The sequence below is a fragment of the Onychomys torridus genome, unplaced genomic scaffold, assembly GCF_903995425.1.
Source record: "Onychomys torridus unplaced genomic scaffold, mOncTor1.1, whole genome shotgun sequence".
Lineage (NCBI taxonomy): Eukaryota > Metazoa > Chordata > Mammalia > Rodentia > Cricetidae > Onychomys > Onychomys torridus.
In genome coordinates this window covers 320,771-338,593 of record NW_023413379.1, presented here as the reverse complement: position 1 = coordinate 338,593, position 17,823 = coordinate 320,771, and the positions used below count along the sequence as shown (strand labels likewise).

Below are 17,823 nucleotides of genomic sequence, written 5' to 3'. Positions count from 1 at the left end.
AAACTTATACAACTAAAGCCCATCCTACCCACAGAATCCACATACTTCATCAAGAAGCAGTAGGGGCCCATGACCCCTTCTATTGAGGGATACTTTTCATATTATCACTAGAATAAAGATTTGAGTGAACTCACCAAATGTATCTAAGGAGAGTAAAAAAAAAAAAAAAAAAAAAAAACCTTAATGCCAAGGAAGTAATACATGAGAAGCCAATACATGAGAAAGTTAAGGCATCAATTCACTGATCGGCTGTCACAAGAAATAAAACTAGTAGGTCAAACAAGCATGGTATAGACAAAGAGAAATTTAGCCTATTGTTGTTTTATTGGTAAACACCCCATTACAGTAGTTCTTTGCATGTTTCTTCTATTTATGCAAATAGTCATTGGCTTTTTCATGTGCACACACAAGTGCTACCATAGCAGTATGTGTGTGTGTGTGTGTGTGTGTAGGTCAGAGGACACCTTGCAGGGATGGTCTCTCCCCTTCCATCATGTGAGTCCCAGACAGTCAACTCAGCCTGTCTGGCTTGGTGGGAGGTACATTTAATAATCACTGACCTTGGTCCTTCTTTTGAATTGTGGTTTTATACTCTTGGCTATGTTTTTCTTCTTAAAGTATGTACTATTAAATGTCTCTATAATAGCAAATGTTACTTTTCACTTGGGGTAAATTCTTTTCCTCATTTACTGTATTTGCTGGATGTCATGAGATAGAAAGGAAGGCAGAATATCCCGTACGACTAAGGAAGCTACTTTTTTCCTGGTCTCATGGGAATCAGCTCATTTCATTGTTTTAATCTATCAAATCTACTTACTCCTCTTTAGTGAGAAGTTGCTTACCTATCACATAAACATCTCATATATGGAAAGTCCACTTTTATAAGTCATGGAAATGGGACAGAAAGACGGCTCAGCAGATAGAAGTAATTGCTGCCAAGACTGATGACCTGAATACAGACTGACCACCACAGGTTGACTTCTGATTTCTGCAAATGTATATAGCATACACACACAAAGACACAGAGACACAGAGACACAGAGACACAGACACAGACACACACACACACACACACACACACACACACACACACACACACACACTAATCAATGAATAAGTAAAACAATATAATAAAAAGCGTTAACGTCCTAAAAGTAGAAGGAAGAATATTTAGAGTAATGGGAGGGGGCTTCAAAAGTCTAAAGGAAGGGATTAGGTGATATACTGAAATACACTGTACACATGAATGCAGATATTACAATAAAATTCATGGTGTTGTATAGTTAATGCAAACAATAAAATGTTTCTTGGAACAGAAAAGGGAGAGCATGGCCTTAATGAAACAGAAAGATGATATGGCAGTGACAATTTGCCTAGTGTGGCCAGACAGTGGTCTCAGTGGTCTTTTTCCAAGTTTTATATCTATTTCTGAGATAAAAATACTCAGAAAAAAAAGCTTAAAGGAGGAACAGGTTGACCCAGCTTAGCGTTCCTGTTACAGCCCTTTACAGCAGGGAAGTTGCACTGACAGGAGCTCAAAAGGGCTGGCCACATCAACTTCACGGTCCAAGATGAAGGGTGATGAATGGCTCTAATCTCTGGCTTTCTCCTCTTTTACACAGTTCAGAACACCCTGTCTAGGAAATGGTGCCATCCACAATGGACACATCTTTCCACATCAACTGATAATCAAGACAATCCCCCACAGGCTGACCCGATCTAGTTAATTCTTCAGTTAAGATGTTTGGCCCAGGTGATTCTAAGTTGTTTCAAAGAAAACACTATGCATCACAGTATTTACGAAGCCTTCACTGTGTGCTCTCTGTCTCTCTGTCTCTCTGTCTCTCTCTGTCTCTCTCTCTCTGTCTCTCTCTCTCTCTCTCTCTCTCTCTCTCTCTCTCTCTCTCTCTCTCTCTCTCTCGTGTGTGTGTGTGTGTGTGTGTGTGTGTGTGTGTGTGTGTGTGTGTGTGCGCGTAAGGAATTAGCAGTGTAAAAGCAGGTTTAGAAAAAGGGCTCTTGAGGGCTATCTATTCAAGAGTTGAGCAAATTACAGAGGCCAGAACCCAGAGCAGTCTATAGAACAAAGACAGGAGCACCTCATTTCAAGGATGAACCATGGAGTGAATTTGTCAGTGTGCAAACATGGCGATGCCTGTGTTCAGAAGTTTCTGTATCAATGAAGATTCTTAGGTCTTTTTTTTTTTAATGCCGGTGCTGGAACCCACAACCTCGTGCAACCTAGGCAACACTGTCTCACAGCTATACCAAACTTCTTTGCAAGTAAATTTAAGATGGGGGGGGGTCCTCACTATTTTCAAATTCTCGTACTTATGACATGCTCTGCCTCAGCCTGCTGAGATAGTCAAAATTATAGATGTCTGCCACCACACCTGGCTTATGTGTCTATGATTTCATTATACCATTTATAGCTGTTCACCCTCCTACTAATTACTTTTACTGGTTTTCCTGCCTTGTCCAAATTAAATAATTGCAAGAAATACCTTCCTTGAAGCCTTGCGTGGATGTTCTGTGTATGAACACTCCCAGATGCATTCTGTCTTCCTTGATGACTGTGTCTGAATTTGACCTTATCCAATGATCTCAGAGCACCTATGAAAGACAACATCCCCATCAAATATTGCCTGTCATTGCATTTCTTTTTCTGCATTCCACTTGCTGTGGTGTGCATATTGAGTGTCCCTCAAATGTTTATGTGTTAAGAACTTAGTTCCCAAGTACTGTTATTGGGAGGTGGTAGAATGGCAAGAGAAGGGCCTAGTGGAAGTCTTTAGGTCACTGGACTATGAACTGATTGGGCATTATTGTACCCCAGCCTCTTTCTTTTTCCATTTTTCTTTATGGCTATAGAGTAGTAGTCTCTCTTTCTCTCTCCCTCTCTGTTGCTCCCTTTTCTTTATCCTCTCTTCCTCCTTGGCTCCCTCCCTCTTTTCCTTCCTTCTCCCTTTCTCTTTTTACTTTATGGGCATTATATACATATACATGTGTGTTTATGTGTAAGCAGGAGCACTGTGTTTGTGCAGTGGAGGAATTTGGGGGCCCTGCTTTATCACCATTCTCCTTTTTCTCTCTTATGGGCTCTGTCACTGAATCTGGAGCTTTCTAGTCCACCTAAAGTCCTAGCAATTTTATTCCTCTTTCTCCTACAGCACTGGGCTTATAGGCACAAGCCTGGCTTCTTTTTAAAAATATGGATGAAAGCATCTGAACACAGGTCCTCAGCAAGCATTCTTATCTAGTAAGTCATATCTCAAGCCCTAGGATGAGTGTCTGTTTGACCATGTGCCCCAATCATGTTGGGCTACCTCCATGAAGGATCAAAGCCACAGGGCCAAGGAACTGGGTACTGTGAGAGCAAATAAAGCCTTTCTTTTTATAATTCGACTATCTCAGATGTTTTTTATAGTCAAGTAAAGTTTATGAACACAACATTGATAGCATCTGATATAACAAGTACTTTAATAAGTTTGCTTATTCCTCACCTCCATTGTTTTATTGTAATAATTTTGTTTTCACATTTCTTTACTATCTGATAGTATCTTGACATTGGCCACATTTAGCTTTTATTCCTTCAGTGCTTCAAAGTGTTTCTAATTAAAGTTTTTATTTAAGATTATTTTTAATAAAATATAATCACATCATTTCCTTCTCCCCCAATCTTCTCACCAACTCCTGCTATGTCCCTACTCTACTCCCTCTCAAATTTATGGCTTATTTTCTTATTTTTGTTGTGCTTTGTGTATGTGTATATGAATCTATGTGTGTGTGTGTGTGTGTGTGTGTGTTTGTGTGTATGTGTATGTGTATGTGTATATAACCTGCTGAGCCTATTTATTGCCGCTTATATGTGTATGATTTTAAAGCTGAGCATTTGGACTTAGATAACCAGGTATTTGCTTCCCTGTCATGTCTAGAAAACACAGCAAACTCTCTAGTCCTCTAGATTATACAGTCTTTCTCCCCCATTTCCCGTGGTGGTCTTTAAGACATGGGTGTGGTAGTTTTCAATGTTTCTCTTGGGTTGGGCACCCACAGGCAGCTGTTTTCTGCATTTTGACCAGTTGTAGCTTTCTGTAATATTCTCTACATACTTTAAAACTAAGCTTCTTTAATGAAGGTTGACAGCTACACTTATCAGTGTCTCCACTCCAGGTGTGTTTGCTAAAGAGACCATGGTAGAGAGATGTCTATAATCAAGGTGGTCCAAAATTGAGGGAGAGGGGCCATGAGAATATCACAATCCTAAAATTCATTTAACATATGAACTTTGGGCAGAGGTTGAGTATGACATGGGCATTACTAGTCAGAAACAACACTCAGAATCTCCTGGGGGGGGGAGTTCATATGAAATAAATAAATAAATTGTGTGCCTCTACAAGTTTGGACTTGTAGTGTTGCTTAATGTATAGAGTGCTTTACTAAGCTGTCTGGCCAAGAACCTTTTGGTTGTGGAATTCATGGGCTCTGTTAAAAAAAAAAAAATACACCAATTGTTTTGTTAAATGAACATCACATTTTCTTCTGAATATTTATATGTATATGTATAAATCAGTGAAGTTGTTAGTTTCCATCAGAGAAGCTTCTTTTTTCCAGTGGACAGAGGATAATATAAAAATCTGTAAGTGGTCAAAATGTAGAGAATAAGTGTCTACAGTGTACTCAGCCCTAAATGTGACTTCTACAGCACAAGCCTCCCCACTAGACTCAGGGAACACCATGGAAAAGGAAGAAGATAGTAAGGTGCTAAGAACAGGAAGGACTTTGTGAAATAGTGGATTCTGGACATGATAATGCAAGTGAACTAATGAACTCACAGTACCTATAGTAGCTTTCAAATGACCCGCACAAGCTCAAACCAATCAACATGCCTCCATGAAGAGGGAAGGGATGAGAGGGTCTCATCCCTAGCTGAGGAGTCATGTGCAGTGATGTCTGCTGAAAAGAGTCAGTTCTCTTCAGGGGTGTGGCTCCTGGTAGGTTGATTATGCCCCAGCCTCAATGGATAGCCTTACATACATGGATATAAGGGCTGCTCTAAAAGGGTCCAGAGGTCCATGATATAAATGAAAGGAAGGAAGGATGAAAGAAAGGAAAGAAGAAGCATTGATATCAGAACACTGATGGGTGACTGAGTCCTCAAATTCTTCTTTTGGTAGGCATATCAAACATATGGAACAAGGAAATGATACTCAGCTTTCAGAATTCTTTCTTCTTGGATTTTCAGAGAACCAACCTCAGATTCAGCCTCTAATATTTGGACTCTTCCTCTCCATGTACCTAGTGACTGTTTTTGGCAACCTACTCATCATCATGGCCATCATTGTGGACTCCCACCTTCATACACCCATGTACTTCTTCCTCTCCAATCTGTCCTTTGTGGACATCTGCTTCACCTCCACCACTGTCCCCCAGATGCTGGTGAATGTACAGACACAGAGCAAGGTCATCACCCATGCGGGTTGCATCACTCAGGTGTACTTCCTACTGCTTTTTTCAGGGCTAGACATCTTTTTGCTGACTGTGATGGCCTATGACCGCTATGTGGCCATCTGTCACCCCCTGCATTACATGATCATCATGAACACAAGACGCTGTGCATTGCTGATTCTAGCATGCTGGATCATAGGTGTCCTGAATTCCCTGTTACATAGCTTTTTGGCGCTACAGCTATCATTCTGCACTAACTTGGAAATCCCTCACTTTTTCTGTGAACTCAATCAGGTGGTACACCATGCCTGTTCTGATGTCTTTCTTAATGACATGGTGATTTACATTGCAGCCATGTTACTGGCTGTGGGTCCCCTCTCTGGCATCCTCTACTCTTACTCCAGGATAGTGTCCTCGATACGTGCAATCTCCTCAGTTCAGGGGAAGTACAAAGCATTTTCCACATGTGCATCTCACCTCTCTGTTGTCTCTTTATTTTATTGCACCCTCTTGGGAGTGTACCTCAGTTCTGCTGTGACCCAAAACCCACATGCCACTGCAATGGCTTCACTTATGTACACTGTCGTTACCCCTATGCTGAACCCGTTCATCTATAGTCTGAGGAACAAAGACATAAAGAAAGCTCTAAAAATCCTGTTAGGGAGTATAACTAGAAGAGGACCAATCGATTCACCTTCATAACATGTCTGTTTTCTAGTAGTCAATGTTTTAAATTATCCATTGCAGTCCATTGATGAAACTGAATAACAAAAATTTAATCTTTAATCTACAATTGCTCTGTATTTTACAGCACTTTTTTGTTATTTATTATATTTGTGTTTTAATTTTACACATCAGCTATGGGTTCCCCCTGTCCTCCCCCTCCCATCCCCGTGCCCACCTTCCCCCTGCCCCTCCCCTCCATTCCCATCTCCTCCAGGGCCAAGACTCCCCTGGGGATTCATTTAAACCTGGTGTATTCAGTACAGGCAGGTCCAGTCCCCTCCTTCCAGGCTGAGCAAAGTGTCCCTGTGTAAGCCCAAGGTTCCAAACAGCCAGCTCATGCACTAAGGACAGGTCCCTGTCCCACAGCCTGGGTGCCTCCCACACAGTTCAAGCTATTCAATTGTCTCACTTATCCAGAGGGCCTGATCCAGCTGGGAGCTCCACAGCCTTTGGTTCATAATTTATGTGCTTCCATTCATTTGGCTATTTGTCCCTGTGCTTTTCCAATCTTGGTCTCAATAATTCACACTCTTACAGTCCCTCCTCTTTCTTGACAATTGGATTCCTGGAGCTCTACCTGGGGCCTGGCCAAGGATCTCTGTATCCACTTCCATCAGTTATTGGATGAGAGTTCCAAGACGACTGTTAGGGTGTTTAGCCATCTGATCACCAGACTAGGTCAGATCTGGCTTTCTCTCAACCATTGCCAGCACTCTACAGAGGATGTATCATTGTGGATTTCTAGGGACCTCTCCAGCACTTTGCCTATTCCTGTTCTCATGTGGTCTTCATTTATCATGGTCTGTAATTCCTCATTCTCCCTTTCTGTTCTTGATCCAGCTGGCATCTCCTGCTCCCCTAAGCTTTCTTTCCCTTAAACCTTGCCCTTCATTACTCCCACTGTCGTCCAGGTTGTTCATGTTCTCCACTGCTGGTGGGAATGCAAGCTTGTACAGCCACTTTGGAAATTAATATGACGTTTCCTTAGAAAATTGGGAATCCATCTCCCCCAAGATCCAGCTGTAGCACTCTTGGGCATATACCCAAGGAATGCTCAATCATACCACAAGGGCATTTGCTCAGCTATGTTCATATCAGCATTGTTTGTAATAGCCAGAACCTGGAAACAACCTAGATGCCCTTCAACTGAAGAATGGATAAAGAAAATATGGTACATATACACAATGGAGTACTACTCTGCAGAGAAAAACAATGACATCATGAGGTTTGCAGGCAAATAGATGGATCTAGAAAAAATCATCCTGAGTGAAGTAACCCAGACTCAGAAGGACAAACATGGTATGTACTCACTCATGGTAGGATATTATATGTAAAACCAAGATGACTAGACTGCTACACATCTCCAGGGAGGCTACCTAGAAAATGGGACCTTAGGAAAGACATAGGGATCGCCCAATGACAGAAATGGATAAGATTTACAGCACTTTTATCATACTATTCAAGGTTTTCTCTTTTGTTCCTTGTGGTAATCTATTGTCATTCCCTACTTTCCTCAACATATTCTCATCCTTGAATGAGAAACCTCTATTAATTGCTTCTTCCTTTGGAGAACTAGTGGGATTCTGAAGAATGACTTATTTTTGAAAATATATATTAAGATTTTTTCCCCAGTCATTAAAGGATATTCTTAAGTTTTGATACTCCTGTAGACACAATTCCATTTGGTAAATGCGGTAGATATATAATATATTTAATTTTATAGCACCATGGTACATGAAGCACCCTCCCCAGGCTCATAAAACATTATAGAAGAGAGAGCAGAAAATAATAAAAAAAAAAACAAAGGTTGCAGGGACCACTGGGAAACTTTGTCTTCTGGACATAGCATGACTGTTACAATCATGGATCCACAGTGACTCTAGTTACCTATACAAGATCAAGCCAGTTAATAGTCCTGTGTGTAGTTGTAAAAGGCTTATGGGTTCCCACTCCTAGCTAAGCAGCTATCAGTAGGTAGTGGCTACAAGTAGAGAGAGGGTTATTCCTGTTTGGGGGCTTGACCCCTTGTACTCTTCATGGCATATATTTCAGAGGGAGACATAGTAAGGGGATATAGGAGGAGTTGGAGAGAAAAGTGGGACATGGATATGATCAAAACAAATAGTATACACATGCAAAAAACTCAAATAATAAAATACATTTTAAAATTTGAGCCATGAGGTTTTATGTGTTCTTTCATCATTCTTTCATTTTTTTAATTTCTGAAACATAGACTACTGAGTGATCCAGGCTGACCACAAACTTGTGAACCTTCATCCTCTACTTTCTTAGTTCTAGAATGTGTCTTCATCTTTCTTCCAAGACTCTCTCCCTTTCTTTGTTTCTCTTCTTTTGTTCCTTCTTTTCTTCTACCTCCCTCCCTCCTCTATTTGTCTCTTTTTTTTCACTTTGAGAACTGAACCCAGGGACTCGTGTATATGGAGCATGTGGTCCGTGCTGACCTATACCATTAATTCATCATTGTGATTTTATTTCACACTTTACCTTCTCATTATGCACATGCCTACTTTAACATACATGTGTCTTTTCTACTGGACATTGGATTTTATGTTTTCACTGAGGTCCCTTGGCAATTGCAGAGCACATGATGAATGCTGTAGTTACTGAAAAAAGCTGATTACTTCAACTGGAGTTACATGGAGAAAAATACATAGATTGACTTGATTTGGCCTTAAAGCAATGGATGGCTTTAATATGACAAAGCAAACTTTACATAATTAGACAAATTTATGTAAATGTTTCTTTTTCATGTTCTGTTTCTACTCTTTGAACAATGAAGATAGTAGTTTGTGCTCACTGGGTTTCAGGATTGGCTGAATGCATTTCATGTTGCTTCATTAAATTACTTTCTGCTGTTGCCTGGAAATGCCTGTGCTGTCTGCAAATGTGACTCTTACTATTGATGGACATAAAATTTATCCTTTGATCTAATCTGAGTCATGATAACCAACTAAGCTGTGCCTGGAGTGTAATTGGATGGTTCTTTCCCACCAGCCAATTTAACCACTCAGAGGATTAATATTACTTATAAATGCTTGACCAATAGCTCAGGTTTATTACTAACTACCTCTTTCATTTTAAGTTAATCCATATTCCCTATTTATGCTCTGCCATGTGGTGGTACCTTTATTAGCATGTCACATTCATCTGCTCCCTTGACATCTGGATTCTGGCCCCAAATCTGCTCTCTCCTTCCCAGAATTCTCAGGTTGGTCACCCTGCCTATACTTCCTACCTAGCTACTGACCAACCAGAATTTTATTAAACCAATTTGAGCGACAAATCATTACAGAGTACAAGAGGATTATTCCACAGCACTGGAGAAAATCATCATTCTTATGCACTTCTTTGATTCTTGAGAACCTCTTCATTTTACAGTCTTTTGATGACTTACAGGATCAGTGTTTCCTGCTCACCTGTAAGGAAGTCATACACACAGTGTTTACATTGCAACCTAATTATATGAAATTGACTCTTATAATAGACTAGTTGTAAACACTGTAATCTGGCATCTAAACAAGTATCAAAATAACTGGAAGCTGACTTTGATCATTGAACTCAACTCTTTTTAACATTTGGTGACAGTGTCAGCTTTAGATGTATATGAAACTAAGCTAAAATCAAATAGACTGATAAAATACAAATGTTGTAAAATGTAATTGTTAGGTGGAGGGGATACCCCTTGAGCTCTGGTATCTTCTTTTAAGTTCATATTCAACTATGGGTCTGCATGTGGAACCAAGGATCTTTTGTACAACTGTAGATATCTTGCCTTACAACATACAATTATTTTTGACTTGAGAGCTGGTTCAGTCGTTAAAAGCACTGATTGCTCCTCCAGAAAATCTGTGTTCAGTTTAGAGCAGCCAACCACAATACTGCTCACAGCCATCTGTAGCTATAGTTCCAGGGGATTAAATATCCTCTTCTGCTTCTATGGGCACCAGACATGCATGGACATATATACAGTGAAGACATTCATACACATAAAATAAATACTTTTAAAAAGCAACTGTTCAGCCAGGTGGTGGTGACACATGCCTTTAATTCCAGCACTCAGGAGGCAAAAGCAAGAAGATCTCTGTGAGTTTAAGGCCACTCTGGTCTACAAAGTGAGTTCCAGAACCGCCAGAGGTGTAACACAGAGTACTGTCTTGAAAACCAATAAATAAATAAATAAATAAATAAATAAATAAATAAAAAAACAGTAAAAATGCATTTGTTCAATGATTTATTTATTTTGGTGTGTACACATATGCATCATAGTGCATGTATAAAAGTCAGAGGATGACTTTATGTAATCAGCTCTCCCCTTCTACAACAGGATCCACTGGAGTTCTCAGGTCTCTGAGATTTGCAGCAAGTCCCTTTATCCACTTGGCCATGGCAGAAGTCCTATGTATTGCTTCGCTATAACTCTAAATTATAATCATTCTGTTCCATTTCTACATTGGGATTATTTACTCAGTTTATTGAAAAAGTAATGTACCATCTAAAGTTAATTCCCCTTCTCTGATGTCTGTGTATAACCTTTTTTGCTTTCTTCTATTAGAAAATGTAACCCAAGCTTCGCTAAGTGTGACTGACTTTAGTACCCTTGTTCTACTAAGCACACACTGCTTAAGATTCCCCCTTTTAAATTATTGATTAAGGGGTTGGGAATTTAGCTCACTGGTAGAGTGCTTGCCTAGCAAGCACAAGGCCCTGGGTTTGATCCTCAGCTCCACAAAAAAATATATATATATATTGATTAAAGGATAATGACGTATACCTGTATACCTGTACATATTTAAAGCATTTGGATTGCTAACTCTGCATCATGAAATTAAGAGAACATCTATCACATTTTCTTTTCTGCATAATTAATGATGTGCTGAGATAGGTATAGGTATTTAAGGCAGGGGCAAATTGTTTAGTTGAAAACTTGTCACAATTTTGTAACAGTTTAATTGTTTTTGTTGTCATTAAGCTTTATAAACCAAATGCTCAAAATTTAAGTCTATTGTTTAAATTTGACAGCCTAAGTAAAAGAAATACAAAGGCAAACAAACAACAATACCAACAACAGAAGATACACATAGCATAACATGCCCACAACCCCATCCCAACACTCAGGAGGTAGAAGTGGAAGGATCCGTGTTCATGGTCATCTTTGGCTACTGAGTTCTGGGTTAGCTTCAGCTAGAAACTAAAAAGCTTTTAGCTTCATTAGAACCTAAAGGGCTGTAAGAGGGAAATTATAGGGAGAAGTGCTGTGAAATGATGTCTTCTAGGCATGAAGCAGTTATGACTCCATAACAGCTCCAGCTATATACACTAGTTCTACAGAAGACAGACTTTCAACAGTTGGTCACAGATAAGAGAAGGGGGCATGGGATTCTGCCTTTCTTTGCAAAATTATTGTCTACTGATGAACTCTGGGGGAGGAAAGTTCAAAACGCATGGTCCCAGTTAGACTCAATGGACCTCAAGAAAGAACAAAATAAATAAAAGGTAAATGTAAGGAACAAGGGTTATGAGTGTAAGGAGGGGGCATTATTAGGGATGAGAGGGAGTATTGAAAGGGTACAGGGGTTACTGTAATCAGAATGTACTTTAGAAGCATGTGAAATTATGAAAGAACAAATTTAATGAAAGTGTTTAAAAAAGAAAGGAAAAGAAACACAAATTTCCCAAGTAAACACATCCAAGTTTAGTCTCAAATGAAAATTCTACTGAAATTAACAAACATTTTTTAAGACAGGTATACTGGCTTATACCTGCATTCCAGGCAGCCTCGATTATAGGGCTTGCCTATTGCATTCCCATTTTAGGCCATGTGCTGCTGAATTGAACATGAGGCCCTGTGTCTAAAGGGAAAAAAAAACCAATTTCCCAATTACCAATGACAAATGTCAAATGGTCTTTGACATAATGGTGTATAGAGACAAGCCAACAGGGATCTTTAAATATCATTGCTGGGACCAGAAATCATCATAGTCCTGACAAAATGCTATTTGCCAATGACTATCAAAAGAAATTATGGGCATGCTGGTGGGTAATAATTATGGGTAAGCTGGGCATGCTGGTGCAGGAATGTAATTTTGGGTCTTTAACAGCTGAAAAAGGAATAGTATAACAATTTCAATGGTAGCCTGTACCACAGGGTGAGACCATGTCTGAAACCAAACTAAGTCAAATGGAATCAAATGGCTCATGAGATAACTCAGAAGACAAAAGTGCTTGCTGCCAAGCCTCAAGCCTGGGAATTTGAGTTCAATTCCTGGAGCCCACAAGGCAGTTAGAAAATAACTGAATCTAGACAATTGTTCTCTGATATCTATGTATGGGCTCTGGCAAGTGCAGTTGCACACACACACACACACACACACACACACACCCCACAACACACACACACATCCTGCTAAATTAATATAAAATGATTACTTAAAACAGAACAAAACAAAACTCAGACAAGCAAAAACTACCACAAGCTGGTCTGGAGGAGCATATCAATAATTCTACATGGATAAATCAGAGGGACATGGCAGGAGGATTGTTTGACATCATGAGTTTGAAACTAACATGGGCAATATTATATTTACCAAATAATAGTAAGAGAAGCCTCTGCCATTACTTCCTGTTTGTCTCTGATAGATTTCATTTCATCTGCTATTCTTTCCTGGACAACTAGAGAAATAGCATCTACTTTCTATGCTCTCTAAATTGTTTTATTTAGCATATAAAACTATTCATTTAGTTGTAACATTTTCAAACACATACATAATTGCTGTTGACTGACATTGTCCCTGTATGATCCACCCATGTGATTTTTCTTCTTTCCAATGGACTTTCCTCTCCATACATTCTTCCTTCTGTTTTCATGTCATGCACATTTGCATGACGCATATGTAAAATATACACTGTGCAAATGAGAAAACAAATACAATCCTTGCCTTTTCCTTCCCCTTTACGCTCTCTTGTTGATCCTCTCTTCAGTTCCTACCTTCATGTGTATAGCCCTCTCCTATTTTCATGTCAATTATAAGCTATAATAAAGACTTATATTCATGTCTTGCTTCTGCATTATACTTTGTAATTTTAATTGACTTTATTCATAGTACTTGATATTGTATAACATTTTATGTGATTTTAATTTTGAGACAGACTCTCATTGTGGACTCCCGACTATCAGGGAGCTTATTCTGTAATGAGGGTGGCTTCAAACTTTCAGCAATCTTTTCACCTCTGCCTCTCAAAGGCTAGGGTTGAAGTATGTGTCACATCCATCACGATTTTTCTAAAAGAAGTGTGTTTATATTCTTTTTCCCATGGCGGGTTTCAGAGACCTTTGTCTTGGTCTTGTGTGCCTTATGCACATTGCCTATGTAGTGCCTAGAATATAGTTGTGAATTAATCTTGTTTTGTACTTTTATTAATATATAGCGGTACAAAATTAGAGTAGCATTTTAAATCACTTACATAGTGCAGTGATTGAGTTAGGATAACGGATATAAACACTCAGATATTTATCATTTTCTGTAATAAAACATTATAAGCCTCATATGGGCTTATAAGTCCCTACACTTAATTGAAGAGATACTGACAGCTGATATGCCATGTGGCCTTCCATAGGTAAATCATGCTCCAGTGGATGGCCCCACACTTATGAGTATATGGGCACAGCAAATTGCACTCAGTGGGTTATTATAAAGAGAGGAAATGGTGTTGGGTGGAGGTCGGGCTGGAGGGTTGGATTTGGTGGAAGTCAGGGGAAAAGTGGGGGTGAGTATGATCAAAATACATTATATGCATCCAAAATTAAAGAATGTACAAAAGAATTAATAAAATATTATGTTAAAATCCTCTCCCAGAAAATTCAAAATCTATAATGTATTTTTGTTAAATATACTTACCTTACTGTGTACTAACACTGGAGTCTGTTCTTCTTATCTAATATCTCCATCCTTTTGGTCCCACCCCTGGGCACCATTCTGGGAGGACCTGCTCAACTTGGCCCCAGTTTCCGGCCAATTGGCAGGCCCTGTGGGAAGGCTCCCCTTTTCCAAGACTGCAGGCAGAACCTGCAGTCTCCACACCCTGCCCCCACACCCATTTGCCCGAGACACCAGCCACTTCCTGAGAATCAGAAACCAGCCTCCAGCTCCCATCCTTCCCAGAACTCCCATCTGGACCACAGAGACCCTCTGGTGGACACTACAACCTCAAAGCCTTGCCCCCACAACCATCTGCTGGAGACCCCAGCCACTTCCAGAGACATAGAGACCAGTGTCCAGCATTCCATCCTGCCCTGGAACTTCCATCTGGACCAGATAGTCCTGGGTTCCCATCTGCCCCAAAACTCCCATCTGGAGCAGAGCTTCCATCCTGTCCCGGAACTCCCATCTGGACAAGAGGAACTCCCATCTGGACAAGATAAGGAGACCCCAGGGACTTCCTGAGACTCAGAGTGCAGCCCCACAGCTTCTATCCGGCCAGCACTCTCATCTGGACCAGAGCTCCCATCTGGCCTAGAGCTTCTATCTAGACCAGAGAGAGGCTCCCTAAATCTGTCAGCTCTGTCTGGACCAAGTACACTGATAAGAACAAGAATGTATCCACAAGGAGATGGGCAGACGCCAAGGCAGAAGTACATACAACAAAATAAAGAGCAATACAGCATCACCAGAACCTAGTCCTTCTCCAACAGCTAGACCTGAACATCACGGAATAGAAGAAGAAGAAGAAAACAACCTTATAAGTAACATCATGAAGAGGCTAGAGCCTTACATAGAAGAAATCAAAAATAAAGTAGAGGAACAGACAAACAAAAAAATGGGAAGAACGCTATAAAAAACTAGAGGAAAGGACAATTAAAGCAGAAGAAAACAATAAATCATTGAATGAAAATCATGAAAAAGCAAGGGAGACAGTCCAAGACCTGAAGAGGGAAATAGGAAAAATGAAGAAGACACTAGAAGAAGGAATGGTGGAAAAAGAAAATCTGAGTAAACAAACAGGAACTTCAGAGGCAAGTATAACCAACAGAATGCAAGAGATGGAAGAGAGGATCTCTGGTGTTGAAGATACGTTAGAAGAAGTAAATTCATCAGTCAAAGAAAACATTAAAACCAACAAAATCATGACCAAAAATGTCCAAGAAATTTGGGACACCATAAAAAAATGAAACCTACAAATAATAGGGATAGAGGAAGGAGAAGAATACCAACTCAAAGGCACAGAAAATATATTTAACAAGATCATAGAAGAAAACTTTCCCAACTTAAAGAATGAAATGCCTATGAAGATACAAGAAGCCTATAGAACACCAAACAGACTAGATCCCCCCCAAAAAAGTCCCCTCGTCACATAATAATTAAACAACTAAAAGTACAGGATAAAGAAAGAATATTAAGGGCAGCAAAGGAAAAAGGCCAAGTGACTTATAAAGGCAAACCCATCAGAATAACACCCGATTTCTCAATGGAGACTTTGGAAGCCAGAAGAACCTGGACAGACATAATGAGACACTAAGAAACCAAGGATGCCAGCCTAGACTAATATACCCAGCAAAACTTTCAATCATCATAGATGGAATGAACAAGACCTTCCAAGACAAAACCAGATTTAAACAATACTTATCCACAAACCCAGCCCTACAGAAAGCACTAGAAGGAAAATTCCAACCTAAGGAAGGCAGCTACACCCAGAAAAACACAGGCAATAGATAACACCACAGCAGTAAACCCCAAAGAAGAGAAGTACACACACACTACCACCAAAAAATAAAAATAATAACAGGAATGAACAATCACTGGTCATTAATATCCCTTAATATCAATGGACTTAATTCACACAGACTAACAGAATGGATATGTAAACAGGACCCATCTTTCTGCTGCATACAAGAAACACACCTCAAATTCAAAGACAGACACCTCCTAAGAATAAAAGGCTGGGAAAAGACTTTCCAATCAAATGGTCTTAAGAAGCAAGCTGATGTAGCCATCCTAATATCCAGCAAAATAGACTTCAAACTAAAATCAATCAAAAGAGATGACGAAGGACATTACATACTCATCGCAGGAAAGATCCACCAAGATGAAGTCTCAATTCTGAACATTTATGCCCCAAACACAAGGGAACCTACATACGTAAAAGAAACATTACTAAAGCTTAAATCATATATAAAACCTCACACATTAATAGTGGGAGACTTCAACACCCCACTTTCACCTCTGGACAGATCAGTCAAATTGAAACTTAACAGAGACATAATGGTCTTAAGTGATGTTATGGCTCAAATGGACTTAATCTATATCTACAGAACATTCCACCCGAACAAAAAAGAATATACCTTCTTCTCAGCACCCCATGGAAGCTTCTCTAAAATCAACCACATACTTGGCCACAAAGCAAATCTCAACAGATACAAAACAGTTGGAATAACTTCCTGTGTTCTATCAGACCACCATGGTTTAAAGTTAGATTTCAACCACACACACACACACACACACACACACACACACACACACACACAAAACTACAGAAATCCTACAATCTCATGGAAACTGAATAATGCTCAACTGAATCACCAATGGGTTAAAGAAGAAATAAAGAAAGAAATTAAAGACTTCCTAGAGATCAATGAAAATGAATACACCACTTACCCAAACCTATGGGATATTATGAAAGCAGTGCTAAGAGGGAAATTCATAGCACTAAATGCCCACATAAAGAAGCTGGAAAAATCTCACACTAGTGACTTGACAGCACACCTGAACACCCTTGAACAGGAAGAAGCAAAGTCTCCCAGGAGGAACAGACACCAGGAAATTATCAAATTCAGAGCTGAAATCAATAAAATAGAAATAAAGAGAACAATACAAAGGATTAATGAAACAAAGAGTTGGTTCTTTGAGAAGATCAACAAGATAGACAAGCCCTTATCCAAACTAACTAAAAGAAAGAGAGAGAGCATCCAAATTAACAAAATCAGAAATGAAAAGGGGGACATAACAACAGACAATGAGGAAATCCAGAGAATCATCAGGTCATACTTCAAAGACCTCTACTCCACAAAACTGGAAAATCTAAAAGAAATGGATAATTTTCTGGATAGGTACCACATACCTAAGTTAAGTCAAGACCAGATAAACCATTTAAATAGTCCAATAACCCCTAAGGAAATAGAATCAGTCATTAAAAGTCTCCCAACCAAAAAAAGCCCAGGACTAGATGGTTTCAGTGCAGCATTCTACCAGATCTTGAAAGAAGACTTAATACCAATACTCTTTCAATTGTTCCACACAATAGAAGCAGAAGGTATATTACCAAACTCCTTCTATGAGGCTACAATTACCCTGATTCCTAACCCAAACAAAGATGCAACAAAGAAAGAGAACTACAGACCGATCTCCCTTATGAATGTTGATGCAAAAATCCTCAATAAAATACTGGCAAACAGACTCTCCATCCTTTCTTCTCAGCCCACTTCATAGCCTCAAATAGCCACTGTTCTACTCTAATCTTCTATGTGATTAATTCTATATATATCACACACAAATGATCAATATAGTTTGTTGGTATATTTTAAATGCTCATCTTCACTAATGATTATGGGACTGCAAATAAAAATTTCAAGGCATCGCC

At 39.5% G+C, this 17,823-nt stretch overlaps 1 protein-coding gene across 1 annotated transcript; it reads left to right on the top strand.

Annotated features, from left to right (window-relative positions):
- Positions 1-5,165: 5,165 nt before the first annotated feature.
- Positions 5,166-6,185, top strand: LOC118576277 (olfactory receptor 7A17-like). The gene has a single exon (XM_036176590.1). The coding sequence runs from the start codon at positions 5,188-5,190 to the stop codon at positions 6,145-6,147; it is 960 nt and encodes a 319-aa protein (XP_036032483.1). The 5' UTR covers positions 5,166-5,187; the 3' UTR covers positions 6,148-6,185.
- Positions 6,186-17,823: the final 11,638 nt, after the last annotated feature.

Coding starts and splice junctions, on each gene's coding strand:
- LOC118576277 (XM_036176590.1), top strand. CDS start 5,188: ATGGAACAAGGAAATGATACTCAGCTTTCAGAATTCTTTCTTCTTGGA.